This window comes from Centroberyx affinis, unplaced genomic scaffold (genome assembly GCF_046629955.1).
Source record: "Centroberyx affinis isolate AG114_WGS23_722 - 3 ecotype Tasmania unplaced genomic scaffold, CSIRO-AGI_Caff_v1 ptg002053l_1, whole genome shotgun sequence".
NCBI lineage: Eukaryota > Metazoa > Chordata > Actinopteri > Beryciformes > Berycidae > Centroberyx > Centroberyx affinis.
In genome coordinates, this window is record NW_027280386.1 from 31,255 (window position 1) to 58,089 (window position 26,835).

Sequence of the window (26,835 nt, forward strand, 5' to 3'; positions counted from 1 at the left end):
GCTGTGTAGATGCTGGTGAAGGCTGCCAAATCTTCCTGGCGATGGTCTCGTTTGTTTACAGTAATTATATGTCTTAAAATGAATGTGGTAATCATTTATTGATGTTAAAATATTACACATAGCACCTTTAATAATTTGTTTGGCTTTCGTAGGTTCTCATGGTTAAAGACTTTCCAGTCTTCAATCACACAAACATCATGTGTCCTGGCAGCACCACTGGAACGCCCTTTCTAACCAAAGAACATTGAGCTATCTTGCTTGTTTTCTCCACTGCTGGTTCCCAGGCCAATTACACTGTGATCCATGTCCTCTGGTGTCCTAATTCAAAATGAATCCTCTGGCAATGGGGAAGCGGTGGGTAGAGGATGTGTATTTATGCATGCCTTCATGTGTGTGTGTGTGTGTGTGTGTGTGTGTGTTCAGCATATCACAGCAGCCAGCATGACAGGGCATTTAGCCATATGTTGGGTGTCTGCCCGGCCCTCGGTGTCTCCGTCGACAGCTCTGTCAACACAGCATGACCGTTCACACCGCATTTTATCTGCTGGCTTAGGAGGGAGTGTTCACCTCTGAAGAGAAAGCCCCGTGTTAAAAACTCATTAGTCTTGATTATCTATCTGTGTAATTATTCATTTCAAATTGAGCAGTACCAAATGCTGCTTCTGCAAGACAGACAGGCAGGCAGAGGCACGGCCATCTGGTCCGGCAACCGCTGACCACACAACTTAACAAAGCCCGAGATAAAGACAAACATAAAAGTGGTATCCAACACATAGCCTGTGTTCAAAAGACACACTATGAGTATGAATGGATTTGCATGTGAGCACAATGCCTGATAATTCAAATAAACATTATGTTAAATTAAATTCTAGATATGTAGGCGTAGTATTACTTTATTAATTCCACAGTTGAAAAATCTTTATCTTTATCACTAAGACACCTCAAGCATTACAATACACAGAATAAAGAGCAATTAGGACACTGCTTTGACAGAGCAAAACTTTGTGAACAGATGGGTCACAAAGGGTTTCAATGTGATTGTGGTTATGATTAGTACTGTTTTTCGCTCGTACAAATACAGTCTGTTTGACAAAAATAAAGGAGGTTGGAGGAAAGGTAAAGGAGGAGAGAGGCTGAACTGGCTGGTTAGCAGTGTTGTTGGGTTTAGAAAGCACAAGGAGGGAATGGGGTTGAAATTCTAATGAGCAACCAAAGTGAGAAAAAGGAGATAAGATGAGCTAGAGGGAGGCTGACGTCTCTCTGTTATCACATCTATAGCTGGATGAAAGATAGCAAGGTGAGAAAGGGATAAAAAGAAATATGGAAGGGGATTAAAAGAAAATGAGGTAGAAACTAGAGAATAAGACAGAAAATAGCCATGAACATGATGAATAGCCCCAAAAAAAAGCATGACACCAGGTTTGTCGTCATTGCTGATGCCATTACACATAAAAAACGGTCTGTCACTGAGAGAGGCAATTATGTACTGTTCTCTCCATGCAAGTCCCATGGCTATTTCTCACCAGCAGACTAATGCTTCCATGTGTGGACATTTTTTTGCCAAAAAATCTAATCATTCAATCAGCATTTTACACGAAAGCAACTTACACAGATTACAAAGACATTACAAAGACAACAATCGAGAAAGCAAGCAAAGAGATTAAATAACAAAAACAAGACGAGCTGGTGTACTAGATTTTAAATTCTTATTCACAGGAGCTGTGCCATGTTGTTTGCCAAAAAAAGTATGTGCTCCTGTTATGGGCCTGTCAAATAAATCATCCAAAATGGTTCAGAAAGCCAAAGAAAATCTATTAACATGGTAATAAGACTCATATAAATTACTTAAAATAACTAAAAACAACAGAAAAAAAGCATTCAAGTGTTTAAATAATCTACTTTGCTTTTGTTACACATGTTTCAATAGAGTATATTAAGATTAATTGTGAAGAGAGTCAGAGTTTAGGGATAATTGCTGAATAAGCTATGAGAAATAGTACATGCATTTTCTCAAAGTGATTCCTGCAGGGAATAGTTTGGAGAACAGCAAATTAAATGGTGAACAAGAATGTGGCTTCACTTAATATGACATGAAATCCCAAACTTACATTTATTTCATTTTGTCGACAAACAATGATGAAATTAAAATGTATATGCAAACTTTACCATTTACCATACATGGGAGAAATTGGTGGTAAAATTGTGAAAGTGTGATGAGTCTGAAATATCATGTGCACCGCTCTGCTTTTCCCTCTCCATGATCGTGATTCTTTAAACACTCAGGTTCACAAAAACAGCCTTCCTACACAGCAGCCTTTGTTCCTACATCTCCCATGAGTGCCGCACCCTGCCGTTAATGTAAAACCACTTTATTCAAACAAAGGCTCGAATCCGCCAACAGCAGGAACATCATGTGCAGGTCCCTGTCCGCCAGCGCTGGACACTGAAGGAGAAATCTCAAGACCAAACGGAGTCAAGCTGTTACACATTAAAATTCAAGTGCAATTTGGTCGGATTGTTCTGAGGAACTGGGGATGGTTATGTCGTCATTATATGTAACACATGCCACGCAGAATTGTATATTTGTCTTCATGTATAGCGAGTGGCTATGTAAGTGATTCATCATTGTAGATTTTACTCTCTGGTCAGTTGTGTTTGTGGTTTTTCTTGATTGAGCTGACTGATGTGAGGTCAATCTGAGTCTCAGCGCTGAGGGTGTAAAGCCTCTGGAAAAAGTCTTGTTCTCTGTCAGCTGTATATCAGAAAGAGGAGAAAGTGTTGCATGGCCAAGAAAAGGGTCAGAATAAAGTCCGCTGGTGGTGGATGTGTGGCAGCCATTTTGACTGGATGAACAATAGGCTGAACAATAGGAGGCTCAAGTCATCGCAGGCACCAACTCTAATTGATCAAATCAAATCATAATTTATTTATAAAGCACTTTAAAACAACAAAGTTGTGACAAAGTGCTGTACAGACACAGTAGGCTATTACAAACAAACAAAGTGGAAGAAGTGGAAGAAAGAAAATTAACAAAAACGGTAAAGGCAAAACAAAACAATCAAAAGCCAGAGCAATAATGACACATAGCTTTGCGCTTTTGAATTTGAAAAATTATTTCTTGAATTGTCTGCTGATAAAATGCATGTATGTTACATCATAGGGCTAGCATTGCTATATTAGCATATAATGCTAATAGGCCTAGCAGATGTAGCTAACAAACTAGCCTTAGAGTATCACACCGGTCACATAGCAAACTTCAAAGATTCAGTGTCAGAAATCGTCTCACCTGCCAAGGGCTGGTGAACTAAAAAAGATTTATAAAAGAATATTTTTTTACCAGCCAAAATGATTATTCATATTTTGTAGAAGTGTGTCACCCTACCCATTTTTAATGCAGTATAGAATCAGTTACAGTGTGTTCAATTAAACATTGCTCACTCACTTTGCTCACTCATACATTGGATGAAGTTTGTAATTCATCATAAAGTGCAACAGAATAGTCAGTATAATAAAGGCAAATGTTACTGGCGTACCAGCCAGTGTGGTGGGTGACCCTAATTGGTTTATCAGTCGAAGACAAATATACTGGCATTTTATGTTTGGCAGGAGTTACTTTTGGACCTTGAATTGAATTGAAAACCTTGGTCCTGTACTATGGTGAATGTTTCAACACTTATGTTTATGTATAAACATTTTTTTATTGCTGATGAGGAATTATATATAATGCCCATTGTAAGACCAGGGCCCCCCTCCAACAGGATGACATATTAGTGCTAGTGTTTGCTCTCTGATCAACAGGAGATTGCTAATGTCATAGTAATAGCAGTTGACCGCCTTATCATGACTGGAATCCATCACTCACACTGTGCCTATGTTTGGAAAAACTCACACACCTCAAACAGTAAAACAACATGCTGTTATGCACGACTCACAGAGTGTTTCCTTTCCTCATCAGGACCAGATGGCATCGGCCATTAGCTAAGAACTTGATCTCAGCTGGAAAATGCTGGATTTCACAGTCTAAGCTGATGCCTTACAGGACTTAGCTACCTGCTATTGATGACGATGCATTACAGATGCTTTCTGACCCATGTCTAATTGTCACATATTGAAACTAGAAAAGATATACATCCCCTATGGTATTTCTTCTCAGTGTTATTAATCACCTTTGGGATCATTTTCACTGAAGCTGCGTGACCCTGGCAGCCCAAAGCGCCTATTTAGACACGCTGAATATACACATTATTGTGCTTAGCTGTGGAGAAAAGTGCCACTTGGTGAGCTGAAATGAGGCTAATGTGTTTTGAAGGTGCAAAAGAAAACATTAAGCATGCTTAGGGACGTTAAAGAACATTTGAGATGTTGATCAGCATAACATATGAAGCCATGGGGCCCTATAGAGACGCATGCAGCTCGGAGGCTTCTGCTGCCAGCTGAGCAAATAACACCACAGGAGGAAAGCAGAGGGTCACAGGACAGAAAGTGGAGGAGATGTGGATGGAGATAAAGGACATTTATGTTCAGTGTTTGTATAGGGAGAGATGGAAGGATGGATGGGAGACTGGGTGGGGATAATCCCTGCAGTATAGTAGTCATATATCTGTAAATACTGCAGATTGTTTTTAGGCTATATTGAGCAAGTCATTATTCATCCTGGCATAGATTTTGTTTATGACCTCTATGCAACTTTTGCATACAACAGGAGAATATAGCAGGCATGCAAAATAGTAGTTATATATCACACAGTTTGTCAATATTCTAGAAGCTTGTTTTTTTGCTTAGATTGAAAGGTCCATTACTCACGGAGGTACAGGTTTTGTTTACGACCTGTATGTAAATCTTGCACACCAACGGCATACAAGGAAAATCAATATTTCAATGAATGAAATGTTCTCCCCTTTCTCAACAACTACCATCAAGGTGCTCTTGAGCAAGGCACCAAACCCAACTGCTCCAGTGGAAAGACTGGTTGTACTGGGCAGCTGCCAGATGTGAGTGTGTATAATGTAAACTGCTGAACAGTCCTTGGGGTAACGTGTTACAAAGTAATGTGTTATTGTAATCACATCACTTTATCCTGTAAAGTAAAGTCAGGCATTACTGTTCCAATTTCAGTAATCACATTACAGTTACTGACGTTACTTGTATTACATTCTTTAGCCTATTTAAGCTCTTTATTGGCTTAATATCTATCAAAAGATTCCCCTCAACTTATCCTGCCTTTAAGTCATTTCAGAAATATCGCAATTACAAATAGAGCGGCACGAACAAGACAACAAAGTGGTGAATACAACTCGGAAAGTTGGAATTTAATGTCTTTTATTAAAAACCTTAAAAGAAAGATTTTGTGTCATTATTTAGAGACTTCTGCTGATAATGTGGCTTAGGTCGACAATATTTATTGGCCCAATGAATCCAAGTACGACAATCGTTTTAGGGCAAAAGTAATGTAATGAGTAGTGTATCTAATCACTTCTCTCAGGGAGTAAAGAAGTAATTCAGTAAATAATTCATTACTTTTGACAAAAGTGATGAGTATTTGCTCATTTTTTTCCAATAATGACCTCAACACTGCTGCTGATAAAGAGCAAGTGTGCTTGGTCAACTTTCCTTGGATAAACAAAGGTGCATATATAAACTCAAAGTTGACCACAGCTCTGAATGTTGGTGTTTTCAGTTGCTGCTGTCGAAATGATATAGAGCAGAGACTAGAAAAAACTGTGCAATAATGATGGACCCTTAACACCCAATTAACACAGTTATCATGATGATTGCTTTATAAACAATAACTCAGGATCCATCACATTCCCCCACTGAATATTTCGGATATAGAAAAGAAATCCATTCCACCTGAATTCATTCTGATAGGAGGAGGAGAGAATGTAAATACTGAAATGTGTGCATATGCCAGCACAAACATCATGGTAATTTGATGTGCTAAATTACCCTAATTTAAACTCTGTAGGTGGTGAGAAGTCTATATAAACATGCCATTCTCAATCCAGCAGGGCTGCCAAGACACAGGCGCTCAACGGATTCTGCGTTTATTGGAAAATCGGTGCTGGGATTGATCCAGTTGCATTCAGCAGACATGTGATGATCAAACCAGAAACCGATTCAATGATGATTCAATGACCTGCATTACCAACGTAGAACCAAGCCAGCATTTCATAGAATGATGAGTTCAATGTCAACCCAAACAAAGACAAAATTTTCACAATATGATACTATGGCACAGTACAGTACATTGTCTCACCTTTCCTTTTATTTACAGTGGTTTTCAGTGCTGGTGCAGGCTGCTGTTTCACAAAATATGAGTCAGAGGCTGCACTCAATTTATGGAAGTAATATTACCTTTCTATCATAGTCCTGTGTAGTAGAGAAGATTGGAGAGAAGATTGAAGATTGGAGTACAGAAGGTTAAAATAGAGTAGATCAGAGCAGAGTAGGACAGAGTAGAATAGAGTTGAGAAGAGTAGAATAGAGTAGAGAAGAGAAGAGAAGAGAAGAGTGGAGTAGAGTACAGTAGATATGAGTAGAATAGAATAGAGTAGAATGCAATACAGAAGAGCAGATTAGAATAGAATAGAGTAGAGCAGAACAGAGTAGAATAGTGGTGTAAACAGAGTGGAGTTGAGTAGAATACTGCAGAGCAGAGTAGCGCAGAGTACAGAACAGTAGAATAGAATAGAGCAGAGCACAGAAGATTGGAGCAGTGTAGAATACATAGAATACAGTAGAGTGGAGAAGAGTAGAGTAGAACAGTGAGATTTCCACCTCCCAGTGCTTCCCATCCCTGTGTGCCAGACTGGGAGTCTGTTTACCTGATCCAGAGGAACAACTACCCCCCCACACCCCCCCACACCCCCCACCCACACACACACACACACACACACACACACACACACACACACAGACACACATACACACACAAACATCACTGTGGTGATATAAACAGAAAAAGATTCTTCTGCAGCACAACAAAAGGTGGACGTGTGTGTGTGTGTGTGTGTGTGTGTGTGTGTGTGTGTGTGCGTGCGTGTGCATGTGTATGTGCACGTGTGTGTGTGCCTGTTTGCACTCTCAGAAGCAGCAGCGACAGTGACAAAGGGTCCAGCTCTGCATCTTGTTTTTCTGCCTGTGTGCCCGCCTGCATGTCTTGTCCCTCTTCATTTAGGTGTGAGCAGCTCTGTTCCTCAACAAACCCCCCCTTCCCCCCTCCCCCCTCCCCCTCTCCCCCCAGCAGCCTCCCTCCTTCCCTGTCCTCCCTTCCCTCCGCCGGGCGGCGAGGTCGAGGCGCTCGCTGCGGAAACAATGGCGACGCGCCTCGGGGTGACAGCGGGAGACAGGAACAGGCACAAACACAGGAACCGTCCATTCTGCCACTGAGACGGACCTGCAGAGCCCTGAGAAGCTGGAGGAGGGGAGGAACTCTCTCTCTCTCTCTCTCTCTCTCTCTCTCTCTCTCTCCCTCCTGATATGCCCTAATATGACAAAAAAGTGACACGCTCTCTGATTGTACACTGTTATTACACAGCGTCCCTGAGGGAGAGGCTCGGAGCGCCACAGAGTCGTAGGGAATGGGACGGGGATATTTTAGGATACACTGATGGTCTCCTTCACCTCACATGCCTTGGGTTGTGGTGAGAGGTAGTGAAGAGTTTCATTCCACAATGAGACATTATATACATCATTTTAAAAAGTGGCATTATTATTATTCTAACCCTTGATTGATAGGACACAATTATTGAATTATAGTACTTTTTAAATGATAGGTGATCAAAATCCTACTGTTGGTTGACAAAATAACAGTTACAGACTGGATTCTCCCTATTCTAGAGAGTGCAAATGATGAACTTCAGGTAATGATTTTTTTTTTTTTCCAAAATGGATATACAGTCAATTTGGAGATTATTTATAGAGAGCTTTAAACAAACAGGTTTTACTGTCAAAGGTCTTTACAGGTAACAAGGGACACAAAAACAGACAAAAACAAGGACAATAAAAAACAAAAGATAGAACAACAATAAACTCTAGGGTGTGTGTGTGTGTGTGTGCATGTGTGTGCATGTGTGTGTGCGTGCACGTGTGTGTGAGTGCATATGCATGTGGGTGTGTGTGGGTGGATATGGAAATACCAGGCAAACTGCAGCTGAGGGTGTAAGTAGTTTAAGTAGGGTGTATTCTGTGCCAAATAAATGGGCTACTGAGATCATGTCTGATTTCCTGACAATATAATAATGATATTATTATATATAATATATCAAGTTTAGGAAATCAACTCTTCAATTGTTCTTGACCTGGACAAGGGGAAGCTGAACCCTGATAAGTGAACAAAGTAGCAGCTGATATTGTTAGTGAACTTCCACATAATATAATAATACCACCTTATTGCATGAACCGGCAATTATGACCTCATAAGGGGTGTGACATAACTTATTAATGATAACTAATGATATATTGATAATATTTTGAATGACGATGCGATAACTCGAAAGAATAAGAATAATGTCTATGCTTTTAGTTATCTCATTATTGCGCAATGTAATGTAATTATGTGATTACATTATCCAGAAACATTTTATTATATTTTTAACCCATTTAGAGAGACACATTCTTACATTTTGACAAGTTATTACATTATCTAGCTATCAGTTGCTATACAAGCCATCTGTGTTTTTGTTGAGCAATGAATATTAGGCAACATTTCTTTCTAAAGTGGATATACTGTATAGTGTTTTAGAATGAAAGCTTTTTACAGCTTGGAAGCTTGTTGTCCAACCCGCCACATATGAATCCAGCACAGAAGTAACTGTCGTCGTAATTTTGTTCACATAATTGATAAATCAGTTCAAATGAAACCGGATTATTGATTTGAAGATGATAAATGACAGCTGTGTGTTTTTGCTATTAGTCGTACAATTTGGCCATATGAAAATACACCGCTTCAAATGAGCTATAGCCAATCTTAGCCTAATTCATCGCATGCACAGCTTTCAGAAGAGGGTTTAAAGACATGCATTAATCACTGCTGTAGAGTCTCTGTATTACCTTGATATGCTTATTCCCCAAGGGCAAAGTTATTCAGGGGGGATGATGTTGAGAGATGAATTTGTACCAAGCCCATTTGTCTACAACTTGAGCCATTCTCTCTGCATAGTGGGAACAGGAATAAAAAGTGTCTGTGAGATATTGGTGTGATTGATGAGGTATTCATTTACACATAAAGCATTCTAATTTCCCGTCTGATCCTTCAGAATTCAGCAGCTCTACCTCATTAACTGTGAGTTTTGAGAAAGGCGACATGCTTTTGAGGGATTCTTTTTTTGGCGGAGACTTCTATTTTTCCTGTGGGTGTCAGGTGACTGACAGTAAGCAGAGAATAACGTAATGTGCAGCACTGATATGAAAACACACAAATTCAGCCACAATGAAAGAATAAAACAGAAACCAAATTAAGGCTTCATGTTTATTTGTGATGGATTATTGAGCTCAAGCAGTTTTCAAGTCTGTGGAAGCTGTTTTTCATTCTGGACAAAAAAGAATGGCAGCAAATGACTATTTCTGAAGGGAGGAAATCAAGCCTGGTATCTCGAACTATGCTGACTGTGTGCAGACACCAGCAGGAATAATGTAGATAAGAGGGACACAAATGTTAAAAAAAAAACACTGGTTTTATCCTTTAACTTGCCTGGGTTAGTTGCTCAGTGGTTAAAACAGTTACAGCTTCAATTCCTGCTGGGACAACCCATGCTAAAAACAAATGCATGTTGTCATGGTTCTGCACCAAACAGTATACGTTATGTGCGTTCTCACCGTAATTCCATACCTATTCTACATCTAGAATAGCTCACAGTGTGATCCTACTGTATATAGCATCACATATACTGCAGTATACACAATGGGCCCGTTGATAACGATACGATTGAGCTATAAACCTGCCAGCCATTGATCTACGCCAAAACACTGACTTCCTCTCTTACTCATTGTGCTGCATTCAAGGTATGCAGTGAAGCCTCCTCCAGGGACGGCACTACAATAACTGAACAGATTACATCGCTCAGCACCCGCAGCTAGGGCACCTTACCAGTCCCCCCCACCCCCCCACCGCAACCTCGACCCCTCCACCCCCCGCCGACTCCCTCCTACAGCGACGTGGCATTGTTGAATATTGATGGGATTGACCTTGAGGAAATCCCCCACAGCTCTGAAGCGGAGCCTGACGGTCTGAACAGCGGGGCCAAGGTAAACACCGCTAATCAGCCAATCAATCGCTCCCCCTTGTGCCCACTGGACACCTGTCTGATGAGGAACCAGGCTGCTCGCACCAATCAGCGTGCATGAATGCGAACCTGGATTGGAAAATGCCACTGGGAACGTCGGCGGGGACATAATGTTGGGAGCGGGGCGGTCTTCCTCCCTCCATCCTGCATGGGTCCGCTGCGCTCACCCGTCTTTTCAGCGGGAGAACCCCCCGCTGGGAGAGGGCCTCGCTCCAAAGGCATTCAGCTCAGTATAGCGAGGCTTTTCTCTCCGGGTCGGCTGTGAGAACAGGTTGTGCAGGCTGGCCTCGCTGTGCCGCTGTTGTTTTTCGAGGGAGGGAAATTGCACCACAAAGGTTCAATCTGATGAGGGAAAGTACCGCTAACTCTTCAGATGGATGGAGGGCTAATTTTGAACGGTGTACGTATTAACCTCTGAACTTTCCTGGGCTCCCTGTGAGGGCGTTAGTGCAGCGCGTTGCATACAAGCTGTCATCGGTGCATGTTGTAAATCCTAAATCATATAGATTTAGAACAGTTAATTAACCGTATATGGACAAATGGAGCATCAATCCAATGTCATCTATGAACGACTTAAGTCCAAATAGGGAAGACTGGCCTCTGTGTATACATTGCCCCTTTTCCTCAAATAAAAGCATTTTTAATGTCCTTTTCAGTACCCAGACACTAAAATAGAACATTTTTTACTCTTCTAGGTTCCCTGGTGAAAGAATGCTGTACTGAAAAAAAAAGGAAAGGAAATCTTGGTACCAGTTCAAAGGAAGGAATATTTGGACTCCTCCAATCAAATCGGGAGACATTTCAACCCAGGACACAATGGTTGTTGTGATGCGGATTATCCATTGTCCATTGTCAGATTCCCTCAGCCTCACCCTGTGTTACCCCAAAGCACATCCCCTCTACTATTACTGGAAAAAACACAGGGTGAACCAGTGAATCTCTAACTCTTTTTGTTTTCAAACACGTCCCGCTAGCGAGCGCTTTGTCTGGCCTTGGCCCGCGTTGCCAGGCTGGTGGGACTCGACGCTTCGCAAAAACAATTGATGAAACAGAAGATGGCGTGAAGCGTGTCCAAGAACATGCCTTCCCAAACTGCCGGGGCCTTACAGAACAACACCTCTCCCTCCACTCCTCCCTTTCTTCCTTCCTTTCCCTCCAAAAAAAAGAAAAAAAATCCTTTCTTTCTCATTTTTCTTTAGCTCTGCTGACTGGTTGGTGCTCTGGCTGGTTCAGACACTGAAACACACAATGACATCCACTTCAGTAGCTGCTCCAGAAATCTGGGGAGACATTGGTGGCCATTTTTTCTTTTGCTAGAATTGAAACCATGGCCTTTCAGCTGTTCTTGCAGAGAAGCTCTAGGGTTTAGCATAAATGATGAGAGTAGCTCAGTTTACGATATTTGATAGAAGATGTCTGATCCAAACATAACACAAAATCTTTTCACATTTTTTAGTTATTCAGATTTACATATGCCCAAAGTTTCATTCAACTTGTGTATCATCTTTCTAATAAAATTTCTGAAATCTAAATGATTTTTTAGGTTATTTTATATATATTTTATTATTCAATGTTTGTTTGTTTTTTTATTCTATAAATCCTAGTGATATTTTGCTCAGTATCAGAAATTCTGTAGTTTTTGTTACTACCAAGTAGACTATGGCCTGTATTTGCATTTTCCGTCTAAAATAACAAAAGAAAAAACCTACAATGAATTTTACATGGTCCAAATTGTGCAAAATGAGTATGAGCAAATTGCTTGGTGGTGAGTACAGCAGACAAATTTACAGAGTGCTGTAGTTATCAAAGTGCTTTATGAAAAACCTGGATAAAGAACCGGATCAATTTGTAGTGTTAGCGGTGATCAGTTGAATTTCCTGTCTTTTGTGGCTTTTGACCAACTGTTTTCACTTAAAAAAATAGGATTTACCATTAATAAAATATACGGTTTCTAATCAGACATAAGGTTTGTCTGAACTCCATATGTTTCAGATTTCCTTGGAGACACAGAGGATCACAGATATATAGGGGATCAGTGGATGTTGAGGGGGCAAATAAAGAAAAATATGCTACACTGCAGAGCTCGGCAGAACAAGATCCACCTCATGACAAGAAAAACATACTTCAATGCAGTGATGGTAGAAGCACTACCTTCTAAGCTCAACCCTTATTGAACAGCACACCAGTAAAAGGCTCTACATTCAAAATTCTGTTAAGCTTCAATGAAATGTTTTTAAATATCAAAAAGTACATGTTCAATATGATATACTCATGTTTCAGTACTACAAGTGCTAAATCTGCAGTAAGTAAACTTCATGGGCTCAGCTGATTAAATCCATTCACACTCACTCTGATTTCTTCTTAATCTTGGCTTTGCATCATTTTTAGAAGCTAAACGTGTTTTTATGATAAACGTTTAGAGGATTAGAGGTGTAGAGATAAAGAAGGGGACAAAAAGGTTATATGCCTTCAGATTTAGTGGAATTCATATAGAAATTTCTCAAACATGAAAACATTCAAAGTGCAGTATACTTGAGTAACAGTATCTAGGACTGGGTTCTGCATACAATATTAAGTTTGTATGCAGACATTAAGGGAGATGTAGTGTCGATTTTAAGGAGATGCATCATTTTGAACACATATGTGTATCTAGTTTGGGACAATGCATATTCCTGTTGATATTCGTTGTTATCGGGTGAAAACCTCCAATCTCCAAAATGTCAACTTTTCAGGAACTAGGAAAATTGAAAACCAAAGGCTTGTAGAATTTTCTCAACCTATAGAAGAGCATGTAATCCTTCAAGTTAAAACGTGAAAATCACCAAAATCGGAGGCACCTGGCAGCGACACTGTGTTAATAACAACGCATACACACCATGTGTTGTTATTGACCTGGGTTGTTGTTCAAAAATAACATAAAACTGTTGTTCCAAACTAGACACACACATATGTTCAAAACGGCACACCCTTTTTAGAAAGTGTGCATAGTCATGAGGAAGGAATGGCAAACGGCAACAATCAAACCCCTCTGCGCCGCGGCTGTGAGTCAACCTGCAGAGCTCAGCGTGTATCATAACTCCATGTTTCAGTGAAGTGATTGGAACATACATTAAAATGATTATGACTCGTGTTCGTTTCCCCCCCCCGTCTCATTACGTCTCACTGGTTCCCTCCATCCTGCCCTACCATCCACCTGCACATTCTAACGAGGTGATCGCAGAACTCGAATACCAGACTGTGATCCCGCTGCATGCCTGCCCCATGCGTGCACTTTCCTCCCTTTGTTAGCCCACGGCCTCACACACACACACACACACACACACACACACACACACACACACATGCATATACGGAGGCCCCGGGCCGCTTCCTGCCGGCCAACGCGGCGAGGCGTGTTTCTAATTATAAACCTGAGGCAGGGCTGAGGCGCACTCTCAGCAGGCCACCACGGCCACCGGGATTTATGGTACCAAGGTCCATGCTCTCACCCCCCAAAACCCCCCAGAGACACAGAGCTATTCACTTTCTATGGTTATAAATCAGAAGAGTATGGCCGGTAGCTGCCTGTCCATGTAAACCGATAGCGCTGTATCCTGCAGGAGATGGGAAATGGTCTCTTAGATGCACTTGTCACTTTGACTCCAGTGGTCCAGTTGGTCTATCTAATTGTTAACTTTATCTTCGGTTACCACTGGTCATAATGTATTGTCTGGCCGCCTAAACGCCCAAAACGCCTGTCCATGTCAGAGTCCTGCATGCAGTGTGAGTCAGACTGCAATAATGTGTGAAAGTGTGTCTCAATCAGCAGGTGCAGAGAGTCCACAAAGGTCCTTCAGCAGCTTCATAATGTGTTAGATCCTTGCAGATTAGCTGTTAATGTCTGCTGTGAGGCGCTAATGTGATCCGCTGTGAATACATTCAAAATACGCTGGAGGTGGATTTTGGAGTTAGTTGTAAATGAGGTGCAGTACATGGCAGTTAGAGTTAATTTAACACTTTTAGATAACGGAACAGAGCCAGATCAGCTTTATGAGTGAACAAACAATTTTTCCAATCAACACTTGTCAACGCCAAATAACTGTCACTGAAAAATCAACACTTATTAACACTGGAAGATTTGCTGTGTATGTAATTTTCAGCACATCCCTGTCTAGTTTGGGACTATGCACATTTGTGATACTTAAAAACAACATTTATTAATATCAACACATGTGACACAAAAGTTGTTATTGTTACATATTGTGTTGACATGTAACATCACATAAATAGGTGTTGAGCCAAACTAAACAGGGATGTGCTGTGCCTTTTTAAAAGTGCACATTATCATGCAGCACACATATATAAGACTATATAGTCAGGTCTGTTAATACTGGTTGCCATAATGCAGTTGTGGCAGTTGTAGGTTGCTGTTTGCTACTTATATCTGATCATTATACAGATGTTATGCTCAATGAGGAAATGAGCCTTTGACAAGCCAGGCATGCCAAGGACTAAAGTACAATTGTGCTGTTGGTGAAGGGCACAACTCCAAAAACAGAAAATTGTCAATGAACCAAACAAAATCACAAAAGCATCAATGACCCACCATTGCTGTTGCTGCCCACAAACAAGCCTATGGACTATCTCACTGATCTAAAATTTGAACAAAGCCAAAATGAATCCAGCAGTGGATTATTTTAGCTCGGTCCTTTTTTATCACCGAAAACAAGGGGAAATCCTTCGCAGACAGGAAGGTTTCCCTTTTGTGTAATAAAGACACAAAATATTGTGCCAAAAACAATGTGGGATGCAGTAAACAATGTAAGGGAACAAACTATCCGCATGACAAATCTGTGATTACCAGGATCTGGCATAGCTGGACAGTTGATCACAACGGCGTCATGCAAACCCCAGGGAGCAATGGACTGAGTTTAGCAGTTAGGGAGTGATAAAAACATGTTGGTATCCAGGTTGCTCTATTATGAACTAATCCTCCGGGATACAGAAACAGTCAGGCATACTTAAGAGTATTACACACACCAGCTCTTAAAACCTGCACACGCATTCCTATATATTGTTAATGACTGATGATTCAGAGCAAAGCAGCCCAAGCCTTCATAAACACAGGAAATTGCATTGAATATAGAAGAAACATCACCTCGGCAGCGATGGAGTCGAGGTCAATGCAATATTGTTGATCATAGGAAGCTCGTCCCGGCTATTAACAATGACAAAAACAAACAGAGGTGGGCCGTGTTGGAGCAGGACAGCAACAGGCAGAAGTGGGGTTTTCCTCCGGTGCGGCGAGGCTCTCCAGGGCCCTTCGAGACATGAAAGAGGCCCTCGGAGCTGCCAGGAGTCCTTTCAATACGGGGAGGTTTTGCAGAGGAAAAACCCCGATCCAGGAGCTTTGTTCCTTTGTTCGTGTTCTCAAGTGTTCTTCTGGGAGCCCATAGGTGCACTGAGGACTTTTTTTTTATCTAGGGTGTGACTGTAACCACACAATAAGTTAGTCCTTAGTCCTTATCTGCTAGACGTTCAGGCCGAGAAGATGCATATGGGTCAGGGGGGACAGTGGCATGTAAACCATGCAGTTCCTCAGTATTGTCAGTTGTCCCATGTTTATGGCTTTGCATCCGTGGCATCATGCAGAAGAGGAGACCTGGGAATGAAAACAAACAATATGATGATGTAACACAGTAGCTAGTGATGGCGAGGGTGAAGGGTTAAAGTTGGGAAAACACTTTCTTTCTGAGTTTGCAGGTACATTTAGACATCCTACAGATTTTTTTTACAGCACTTAATACTTATATAAGTCGAGAGAACAAGACAACAGTGGCTGGTTGAAAAATAACAACAGTGCAGCCCATTAATGGACCACTAGCCACCGGTTCTAGTGGTCCACTTTCATTACGGACCACCATGCATGGCTGTAAAATGAAATTGGATTTGATTTACATTTAAATCAGCATAGTGTATTGAACAGAATACATTATTGGTTTAATTCATTTAGAAATTGATTGGTTGTGTTATGTAATTATTTGATGATCATGTGTGTGTATCCTGCTCTCAGAGATGTGAAGTAAAGACAACTAACTGTGAATGATGACTGTGTTTAGTGAAGGTAATAAGCGCAACACATTTGATGACATTACATGGAGTGTACTGACACCTAGTGGTCAAAATAACATACTACAGTACACAGTTGTGTAATACAAAGGCTAAAATTAACCTCCATGGAAGTCAGTAGCCTATATTCTAACACAAAACTTCAGTGTGTATCAATCAGAGAATTCAGGGGTCTAATGGAGGTCCAAAAGTCTGCAGGTTTTCATTCCAACTAAATACTACAGCAGCTTTTTCCACAGATCAGTCCCTCCTCTGGGTGAAGTTCTGTTAATTGGGGAAATGAGCTTCTGTAGTGTTTGGTTCTTGGACCTCCATCCCTGAACTAATCATACCTTGTAACGTCCGATGGCTGAGAAACAACTAAATCTCTCGGGGTTTTTTTTCCTAAACTAATCCTCCTGCAGCCAAAGTGCATCAGTAGTTCACAGGGTTCTTAGAAAGTATGGAAAGGTATGGAAAATTATTATGTTTGAAATAAATCAGTGTCTTAAAAAGTTTGGAAAACACCTAAAATTATGCTTTGAAGTCTGGAAACTCAACATCAAAGAGGCTGGGATGATACTTTGCACACAGGTCACAGCCAATAAAGAAATTACATACCAGATAAAAACAAAAACGACTCATAGTTTATTTTATTTATTTTTTCCCTTTAACACTATCACCAGCAATCATTTTGTATCTTCAACATGTGCGTCGGGTGAAGCCCGCCTCTTTTCTGTGATGAGAAATGTGATTGGCCTTTTGTCCTGGCAACAAGCCAATCAGCCCGCCTCTTGTCTGTGGCAAAATTCTGATTGGCTCGTTGTCATGGAAACCGCGCCCCCTTGACGTGCTCTCTCTGCTTTGTTGTAGCAGGCAACAAAAATAGCATTTCAACAAGGTAAACCAGCATGTAAATGTCATTTGAACATATAGGCTACATGATAAGTGTATGTGCTTGTGTCTATACAGATTCAATGTGAAGTTTTAGAGTGTATTTGCTGAGTACTCGGTGTTCAGAAAGCTGTGATATTACATAATACCGAGGACAGCTGGGGCAAAGTCACAGTTTTGTAACTGTCCGTGGGAATGTCTGCTGCTCGCTTCATATAGTTCACAAAGATTCATGTCCAATTAACGTTAGCTTTAACCTCCTGGTTTGGATGTATGTTTTCAGTTTAACAGTACAGTTGAAGCCTTGTCAATTTAGCCTTCAAAGTTGTAACTGCAGTGTGTGTAAATTTGCTCGAGTTTGGTCTGGATGTAATATACTTAGCTATAATATTCCCATAGGGAATTACAGTGTATCTGTGGTACTGAATAGAGAGTTTATAGTGACCCCAGTGCTATTCTTTATCTCCTATGGCATCATTGTAATATTCCTACAAATTACTGTAATATTTTGGGACTCATTGTTTTACAGTGACATTTATATAGTGTCCTATTATTATACACTATAGGATCACCGTAGTCCTATTTTCTGGTATCTTTAAGTTTGTCTGGTATTAAGTAACATTTGTCTGGTATTAATGTCATATGCACAAGTTCCCACAACTTTGTGGCATTTCTGAGTGTGTTGACCACTCAAATACTGCACCCAGCTTTACATACAGTATTACCATGCATGAACTGAGCTGCATGTTCCCAATTTAAGCCCTACAGCCATCCCTGTTTTGGTGCCTCTACTGCAGGTTCTGTTGCATTTTTTTTTTTTTTGCCATAGTAAAAACATTAATGTTCTGATTCTAATGTCCAATAATGTTGCTTCAACTTCCCATTTTGCTCGAACAGTGTTAGCAGTTTGTTGTGGTGACTGAGGTGATTTGGTCTTATTGTCTTTCTTTTCTCTTAGGTTTTAATCTCAATACCAATGCATTAACATCTCTCTCCTGATTACAGAAGGCTAACGCATTGTGAAACAACCAGGAAGATGGAAACTGAGGTGACACCAAAGCCGATATCCAACGGTGTGACAAATGGAGGAGCAAGGATTGTTGTAGATGATGATGATGAGGTTCTTAGGTATGGAGGAAAGGTTGCATGGTCAATGGTCTGTTCTGGCACTTAAAGCATAGGCCTATATCTATATTGCGTTCACTTTGGTAGAGCATTTTTCATTTTCAAGTGCTCATTGCCTTTTATTTATGATTGGTCAACCACCAAATTATCTAGGAATTTAAGCCTCTTCTATTGTTGCATTCATTGTATGAAGCTCTGGATTTATCTAAATAGCTCAAATGTTAATGAGTCTCTCCCTCTTGCTCCCTCCTCTCTCTTTCTCTTTTCCAACCAAGTCCAACCGACCTGTCCGAGATGTTGGCGGAGGGGACCAAGGAGTCCCACGACAGAGCAGAGAACTGCCAGTTTGTTAAAGATTTCCTCAGAGGGCGCATCAGACGAGAGCTGTTCAAGGTTAGCCTTCAGGGCCTTGTTGTTGTCTGTACATATTTCAAGGTTCAAATGGTGCTGGGGAAAATGGGTGTAAGCAGGGTGAGGAACTAACCAGCCACCAGGCAAATGCTGGTAATGCTTGGCTCTCCCAATTTGTTCAGTTTGCTGGCATCACCCACCTTGATGCCGCCGCCCCAGCACACCACAGCAAAGATCATCTGCAGCAGCCTGTTGCACACATTGAAGGACCTGAGCCTCCTCAGGAAGAACAGCCTGCTCTGTCCTTTCCTGTAGAGGGCCTCAGTGTTGTCCGACCAGTCCAGTTTGTTATTGAGCTGCACTCCTAGGAACCGATAAGAGTTCACCATCTCTACCTCCTCCCCCTGGATGGTGACGGGGTTTGGGGTCTTCCTGCTCCTTCTGAAGTCCACCTCCAGCTCCCTTGGTCTTCCCGATGTTGAGCTGGAGGTGGCTGTTGTCGCACCAACCTACAAAGCTCTCTGTACTCCTCTTCATTGTCCGCTATGATGCAGCCGACAATGGAGGAGTCATCAGAGAACTTCTGTAGGTGCCACGTTCTGGAGCTGAAGCGCAAGTCTGAGGTGTAGAGGGTGAACAGGAATGGTGACAGTACGGTTCCTTGGGGTGCGCCGGCGTTGCCCACGTCTGACAGGCAGCCCTGCAGCTAGACGTCCTGAGGCCTGCTGGTGAGGTAGTCCATGATCCAGGCCACGAGGTCTTGGTCTACCTGCATCTCTGAGAGCTTCTCCGCCAGTAGGAGGGGCCACATGGTGTTGAAGGCACTGGAGAAGTCAAAGAACATGATTCTCACAGTGCCCCCTGGCCTCTCCAGGTTTGAGTAAGCCCGGTGGAGCAGGTAGATGATGGCATCCTCCACACTGATGTGGGCCTGGTATGCGAACTGCAGGGGCTCCAGGGAGCCGCCCAACAGGGGCCTGAGGTCCTGCAGAACCAGTCTCTCAAAGGTCTTCATGACATGTGAGGTCAGAGCGACTGGCCTGTAGTCATTGAGAGTGCTGGGACGTCCTTTCTTGGGCACCTGAGGTCTTCCACAGCTGGGGCGCCTTCTCTAAATATGTACCAGTCACTGTGCCCAGTGGACAAAAAAATAGTTTCCTGCCTTGGTTGTGACCAACAACTTAGTGGGACTGTATTGTGCTAAATTTAACCCAGTCTTTCTCAAACTGAGTCATCGATCAAATTATTCATCTCTGTCTTGCTCTTTGACCCCCTCTGCTTCCTTTCTCTCTCTGTCTTTGCATGACTGTTCAGAAAACAATATCGCCAAACCAGTTTACAAAATGACAGTTTTTCAAAAACCAACTAACAACAGTTATACATTCAAACCATAAAGAGATGATAAAATCTTGGGCATGAAAACATGTGTTACTATGTAATAGTACATAATCACCAAGATCTATCGTAAAACAGTTCCAAAATTGAGAACATGTAATTATATAAATCATTCAACAGCCATTAAAGTCATATCAGACATTGTAGTAACCATTGAACCATTGTATGTGTGTTTTACTTTGTCTATCTGCATCTCTCTCTCTCTGACTTGTGACTTACTGTCATAGTAGGCCTATCATTGAATTTCAGGAAGAGATGTCTACAGTATAGCCAATGTTTCTCTGTAGTTATTGTAGAGAAATAATTATTTCTCTCTCTCTCTGTCCTTCCTTGGCCAGAGGGGCACAGTGGCTCTGTACTTTGTCTACTCGGCGCTGGAGGAGGAGATTGAGAAGAACAAAGATCATCCCCTGTTCGCTCCCATCTATTTCCCCACAGAGCTGCACCGTTGCGAAGCCCTGGCCCGGGACCTGGAGTACTTCTATGGAGAGGACTGGCAGAGCCAGGTCAGCAGAAACCACAGAGAGCCTTGTAGGCTGCATGTCAGTCTCACGATGTAAAGGTGGTGAGGTTGAGCCTCACACATGGCTGGCCTGTTTTTTAGGGCATCAGTCACCTGCAGCCTGGTCCACCATTTATACTTTTCAAATGTAGGCTACTTGGAACGTAAATTCTCACTAAGTCCAAGTTTATATATGACTATTATATAAGTCACAACTTAAACCTGCAGGAGTAAAGTTGTCTGTAAAATAGCCGGTGGCATGGCACATCAATTTGTTGGGACAATTTGCTGACCTAGAGGAACAAATACAGTGCGGTTAATTCAGCAACTAGCTAGCAATAAAATAAACAATGTTTTTCCAAACTATCAGTGATAGGAGAAATTTTATTAGTCCTATCTATATAGCTTTTACCCTGTCGAAAGTAACAGTTACACCACTTGACGTCGCTGTTGTTGTCTGTATTAGTTACATCTAGTTGTATACAAATACTTACTTTATGTCAATATACTGTATATACAAATTAATCCTAATACTTGGTGCTGGAGCCAAGCCTATATTAGAGAAAAATTATAGGACCTAAATACTTGCCTGTCCTATCCTTTCTCAGCTTTACTGTAAATGTAGTCTTAATATCTGTCATTAACTGTGGAGAGAAATCTATCAGGACTATTTAATATACTAGACCTGTTTTCACTTCTTTTACCCAAATTGTATTTAGCCTTAAAGAATTGCCTATGGATGATAATTATTTAGCTCTTTGTTTAGTGTAGAATAGCCAGGTTCCTTGAATTGAAAACAAATGTAATAATTTAATCTTTGAGACACAATTTATTGTTCATATAGGTATTGTAGTAATTGTTACTGTCTCTTTAAGAAACTCCGTGGCTTGTGTTCTATCCTTGAGCATTTGTTTGCTTTTAAACAAATAGGGTAATTTTGGTGTTTACTTTGCAGCAGTTATTCATATGCTGTAAGGCCAAGGGTTAAAAACAAAAAAAGTTTCCTGTGTTACAGAAACTTGAATTTGGAAACAAGTAAGTAAGTAAGTAAGTAAAATTTATTTATAAAGCGCTTTTTACAGATGAAAATCACAAAGTGCTGTACAAAACATAGGCAAAATAAAGCAGAATAAATATACATTTTGTGAAATTTTCCAGTGAATATTTATCAACCAAAAGCTTTCCGAAATAAAACTGTCTTCAGTTGCTTTTTAAAAGAGTCCACAGACTCGGCCACACGGAGCGACAAGGGCAAATCGTTCCAGAGTCTGGGGGCAACAGCCTGAAAGGATAGGTCTCCCCGGGTTTTAAAACGGGTCTTTGGGACCTTCAGGAGACTCTGGCCTGAGGACCGAAGGGTGCGACCTGAAGTGTAGGGGCACAACAAGTCCGCAATATACAGGGATATAAATCTACCTTATTAGACGTCTCACTTTTACTTATAACATTAAAGAATGTATCTACACCCAAACCACAACAAACTTTTTCAGGGTTAGCCATTATTTGCACACAGCCAGTAGACTCCAGTACACTTCCATGATAGCGCCAGACGTGTTGAAATCCTGGAAAGCCTCTACTGACTTTGGTAGCTCTGTTGCCTCTTGCAGATCCGCCTCTCGCCTGGCACCGAGCCTTATGTGGACCGCATCCACCAGGTGGGAGAGAAGGACCCCGTGCTGCTGGTGGCCCACTCCTATACCCGCTACATGGGTGACCTCTCGGGGGGACAGATCCTGAAGAAGGTGGCCCAGCGGGCGCTGAAGCTCCCCTCGACGGGCGAGGGTCTCAACTTCTACCAGTTCGAGGGAATCCACAGTCACAGCGGCTTCAAGCAGCTTTACCGGAGCAGGATGAACGAGCTGGAACTGGATGCCAAGACCAAGGAGAGGATCGTGGCCGAGTCCAACCTGGCCTTCGGCTTCAACATGATGGTGAGGGAGCAGGGAGGGGTTGGGAGCGTCAGACCCACAGTGTGTCCTGACAATAGAAGGTTTTAGTAGGTCTTTAATTGTTTTTCGGGGTATATAAGATAAAGGTTTATTAAGAGAAATATAACTTTATCTGAACACAGGTATTCACCGAGCTCGAAGAGATTGGAAAGACCATCAAAGAGGAAGTCCAGGATGCAGGCCTTGGACACAGTCATGCAGAGGTCATGCAGGGAGGAGACATCAACAAGTGTCCCTATTATGCAGCAAAAATGGGTAAGTTTGTTATCTCACTTTGTTCCAAAGTGAGATATCCACCATCTGGAAAAAGGAACACAGGAACACAATATAGTATAAAAATAAAGTAAAAGATGGCACATTTTAAACAATAGTAGGTAATAACCTGTGGTGGCTAAATAATAACACTTTTACAAACTGGATCCTCTAGATAGAGATATTAATTGCAAGAAAGATATTTTTTCTCAAATTCATAGTGTTTCAGAAGAGCACTCTTCAAGTGGACTCTTATCAGAATCAGAGTTTGTTTGTTTTTTTCCAGCAAGTACAATACATTTATAGGAATTCAAGAGTTTCAAATGAGATATTCACCAAGTGAAAAAAACTTTACTTTTTATGGATAGCAAGTAACCTAACACCTTGAATGACAAAATAAGAGTTTAACAGACTGGAATCCCTACATTTTAGAGATATTCTATGATGAACCCCAAGTGATGATTTTATTTTCCCCAAATGTATGCATTTCAGAATAAAACTCTTCAATTAGTCTTTAGGCATTGGTGCAGAGAAGTATCAACAGACTACAATAACACTGTAAATACACTGTATTTACTTTGCTGAGGAGCCACAGGACCTTACATACAGTAAACTGCAAGGGGTCAGCACAAGACATTTTGATAGAGATTTATTTATATAGCGCTTCAGAAACACAAAACCAGTGTGTACTAAACTAAGTACCAAAACAGGGGGGTTCGAAAACAGGGGAAACGGAGGCAGAGCATGGAATGGCAACAGCAAAATCAAGACTTATTGTAAATTAGAGCATTGTTAAAAGCACAAAATAGGAGCAAGAACGCATAAAAGAACATGGCAGACACAGTGAAAAGCCAGTGATAGATTCAGCTGGTCTGATGCCTGATGGTGGAGGGTATTCCACAGTTTCGGTGCAGCCACAGAAAAGCCCTATTACCCCATCAGTCTTAAATGGGACCTTGGGGCGATTAGAGGACCTGGGGGACATGGTAGTGTTGTTTAGGGACGGAAGTTCAGAAATAAACCCGGGGCAACACCATGTAAAGCCTAAAAACAAATAAAATGATTTCAAAGTCAATACAGGTGGTGTTCATTTACTATTCAATCACTATGTACATAGATTCAGGAAGCATAGCCTGGATTATGCACCTGTACAGGAGTATGGAGAGGTAGCTATACTGAATAGGATGAAATGAGTTGTGAGCATTTACGCTGTCAGCGATGAAATCAATCGACCTGCCCTTTCAGAATCAGAGTCAGAATCATTTTATTGGCACAAGTACATTTGCACATACAAGGAATTTAGCTTAGTGGTTAAAACACAGACAAGAATAAAAGACAATATAAAACCAATAAACACAGTGATATAAAAACTCTTTATAGAAACGGTAGAAGGAAAAGATGAAATCAGAATCAAAATATTGCACCGTAAGTATTTGCACTGTTTTGAATATTGCACTTTGATGGATAAATAAATAAATAATAAATGGTGATTGGTAGTGGCGTGTGGCGGTGATGGGGGCGGAGGGTAAGGTGCAGTGTATAGTGGTGATTATCCGTTTAGCTGTTAGCCGGGTGTGCAGGCAGGAAACAATTGGACTGGGCTGCTGGTAGGCTTGGTTTCTGGGAGGTGGTGAGGCGATGCGGGTGAAGCTGTGGCCTTTCACACCTGCAGTAAAACCTGTTCAGGTCCTCTGCCAGCTGTGCGTTGTTTGGGGGTTTCTCCTCCTTTTGTAATTTGTGATGTCCTGCATGCCCCACCAGACTGTTGATGGGTCGTTAGCTGAAAACCGGTTTTCCATCTTTACAGTGAAACCATGGCATTAATAATCAATTGAAATCGTTAAATTGAATTGCAGTTCCATTTCCCATACATGGTGCGCATAATGTACCACAAAATTTCCATTTCCAAAAAACTCCATTGACATGTAGTTTTCTATGTACTCCAAAGCATAACCCTGCCATATTTAAATGTCAGTAATATTAAAATAATCAAACATTCAGTAAGAAATCTGTGTAAATCTGAATGAATATGAATTCAGCTGTACCGTTCAACTGATTATAATAGATAAGTAGCATGAACTTGCTGGCTCGTTTCTTGGTAACCTGCCCACCTCTGCCAGATACCAGGTTAGAGGAGCTCCTGTTGGTATTCAGGATATGCTTGTACCAATGAAGATTTCATCAAGGTGGTAGGGCTTGGTCTGGATGGTGAAGAAGAAGAATGTGGTAATGCCGGGGTATTCGACCATGTGCCATGGAGGCAGAGAGTCTGCAGGTTTTCATTCCAACCAAAGACTACACCAAATGATTTCACTGATTGGCTGACCTTCAACCAGAGAGGAGGAACTAATCGGTGAAATCATCTGCTGTAGTGTCTTGATCCTACCATCTTGATTTGTACAAGCATATTCTGCATACCAACAGAAGCTCCTCTAACCTGGTATCAAGGGCAGAGATGGGCAGCTTTGATTTTCTTTTCCAGTCTAATCTGTCTGTAATTCCTGTTCTCATTCATTTATCATCATCTTTATTCATCCATTCTCCATCTCCCACTTCCTCTTCTCGCCTCATCCTCTTCCCTCTCCTCTCTCCAGCTGCCAGTGGAAATCCCACCTTCGCGTGCCAGTTAGCCATGATGCTCCTCAGACACCCTACTGGTCAGGTTTTAATGGCCACCTGGGTGGCGGTACTTGCTGGATTTGCCGCCTGGTACCTCATGTGATCTCTCAGACCGGTTCTGCCAGACCGGTTCTGCCAGAACCGGTCTGAGCAAAGACTCGAGGCCACAGTAGATTATCTTGAGCTCCTCACTTAAAACCTCACATATTTGTTGTTATTTTCCCTTATTTGTAAATACAGTGTTTGCAGCAAAAATCCAATACATACAGTGTTTTTGCTGCTGAGACTGTGGAGAATACAGTGAAATTGCTTTTGTAATTATGTAATTGCAATACATAACACACTAAGCCTACAGGGATTTTATGATACTTGTCAAGCCCTGCATGCCTTATTTAATATGCATACAGACTTTAATTTTACCATGTCAAAATATTTAATTTATATTCTAAGAAGTATTGGCCCATATGATTATAATACTCTTGTCAGTTGAATGTATTCCACACACCAATGAAATACATGTTGTTGATTGTATTGAGTATGCATTACTGCCTAATAATGCATTAATTTACAAAGTCCTGTACATTCTGTTGTACTTGGTGATTGGACTGATTGAACTGTGATAATAAATAAGGTTGAAGTTGTGTCAGTAAATAATATTGAATTTCTCTGAGGAATGTTTGTTGAAAATGTTAACATTTACATTTTAGATATTTAGCCAGTTTATCCAGAGAAACATCTTACGAGTGCCACAGAGGAAAAGCTTACCCACACTACAAGCAAGTAATAGTAAAGGGGTACAAGTGCCATAACTACAACTGTTGTATTACAAATTGTTGTATGATGGAAAAAAACACCTGGTAAATAAATAACAGAGAGGGAGAAAAGGTTGAAACATTTTTTCAGCATGTTATTTCATGTTTGAGACTTTGTGACTTAACCCCTAGGTGATCCAAAATTGGTTTCCCAGTGACCCCGCCCCTCTGTGTTTACCTGCGTCTGAGTGGTTGTTGGCAGGTAGATAAACGCTGTGACAGAGAGGTGGAGATGATCTGACTGCTCCCACCGACGCTCCAGTCGTTCCAGCTGACTCCCACTCACTTTCCTTTCTTTCCCAGTAAGTGTTACATATCTTTATTTCCAAGGTTATGCATTTTAGAATTGCATCTTATTTGAACATTTATGCCATGTATATTGTCAGGTAATAAATATCCCCTATAAATTAGCTGTAATTGGTGGAGGATAAAATTTTCTAAGGTGGCTTTCACACCTAGGCTACATCTTTTGGTGCGGATTTTACCAAAGTTCAGATCATTTTGTTAGGTGTGACTCAGACTGTGGTGTGGTTCACGGTGGGTTGTTTTTTTAGACAAATTACCCT

General features: G+C 41.3%; 1 protein-coding gene across 1 annotated transcript; it reads left to right on the forward strand.

Moving 5' to 3' along the window:
- Window positions 1–18,300: 18,300 nt before the first annotated feature.
- On the forward strand, window positions 18,301–25,560 carry hmox2a (heme oxygenase 2a). The gene is made up of 6 exons (XM_071531197.1): window positions 18,301–18,392; window positions 18,665–18,782; window positions 20,474–20,641; window positions 22,245–22,568; window positions 22,709–22,841; window positions 25,433–25,560. Exons 1-6 carry the CDS (start codon window positions 18,301–18,303, stop codon window positions 25,558–25,560), a joined length of 963 nt encoding a protein of 320 aa, XP_071387298.1.
- The last annotated feature ends 1,275 nt before the right edge of the window (window positions 25,561–26,835 follow it).

What these genes read in the sequence shown, in the direction of transcription:
- hmox2a (XM_071531197.1), top strand. Translation starts at nt 18,301, where the DNA reads ATGGAAACTGAGGTGACACCAAAGCCGATATCCAACGGTGTGACAAAT. An exon ending in TCAGACGAGAGCTGTTCAAG is followed by an intron (nt 18,783 to 20,473) that starts GTTAGCCTTCAG and finishes TTCCTTGGCCAG; the next exon opens with AGGGGCACAGTGGCTCTGTA. An exon ending in CTATTATGCAGCAAAAATGG is followed by an intron (nt 22,842 to 25,432) that starts GTAAGTTTGTTA and finishes TCCTCTCTCCAG; the next exon opens with CTGCCAGTGGAAATCCCACC.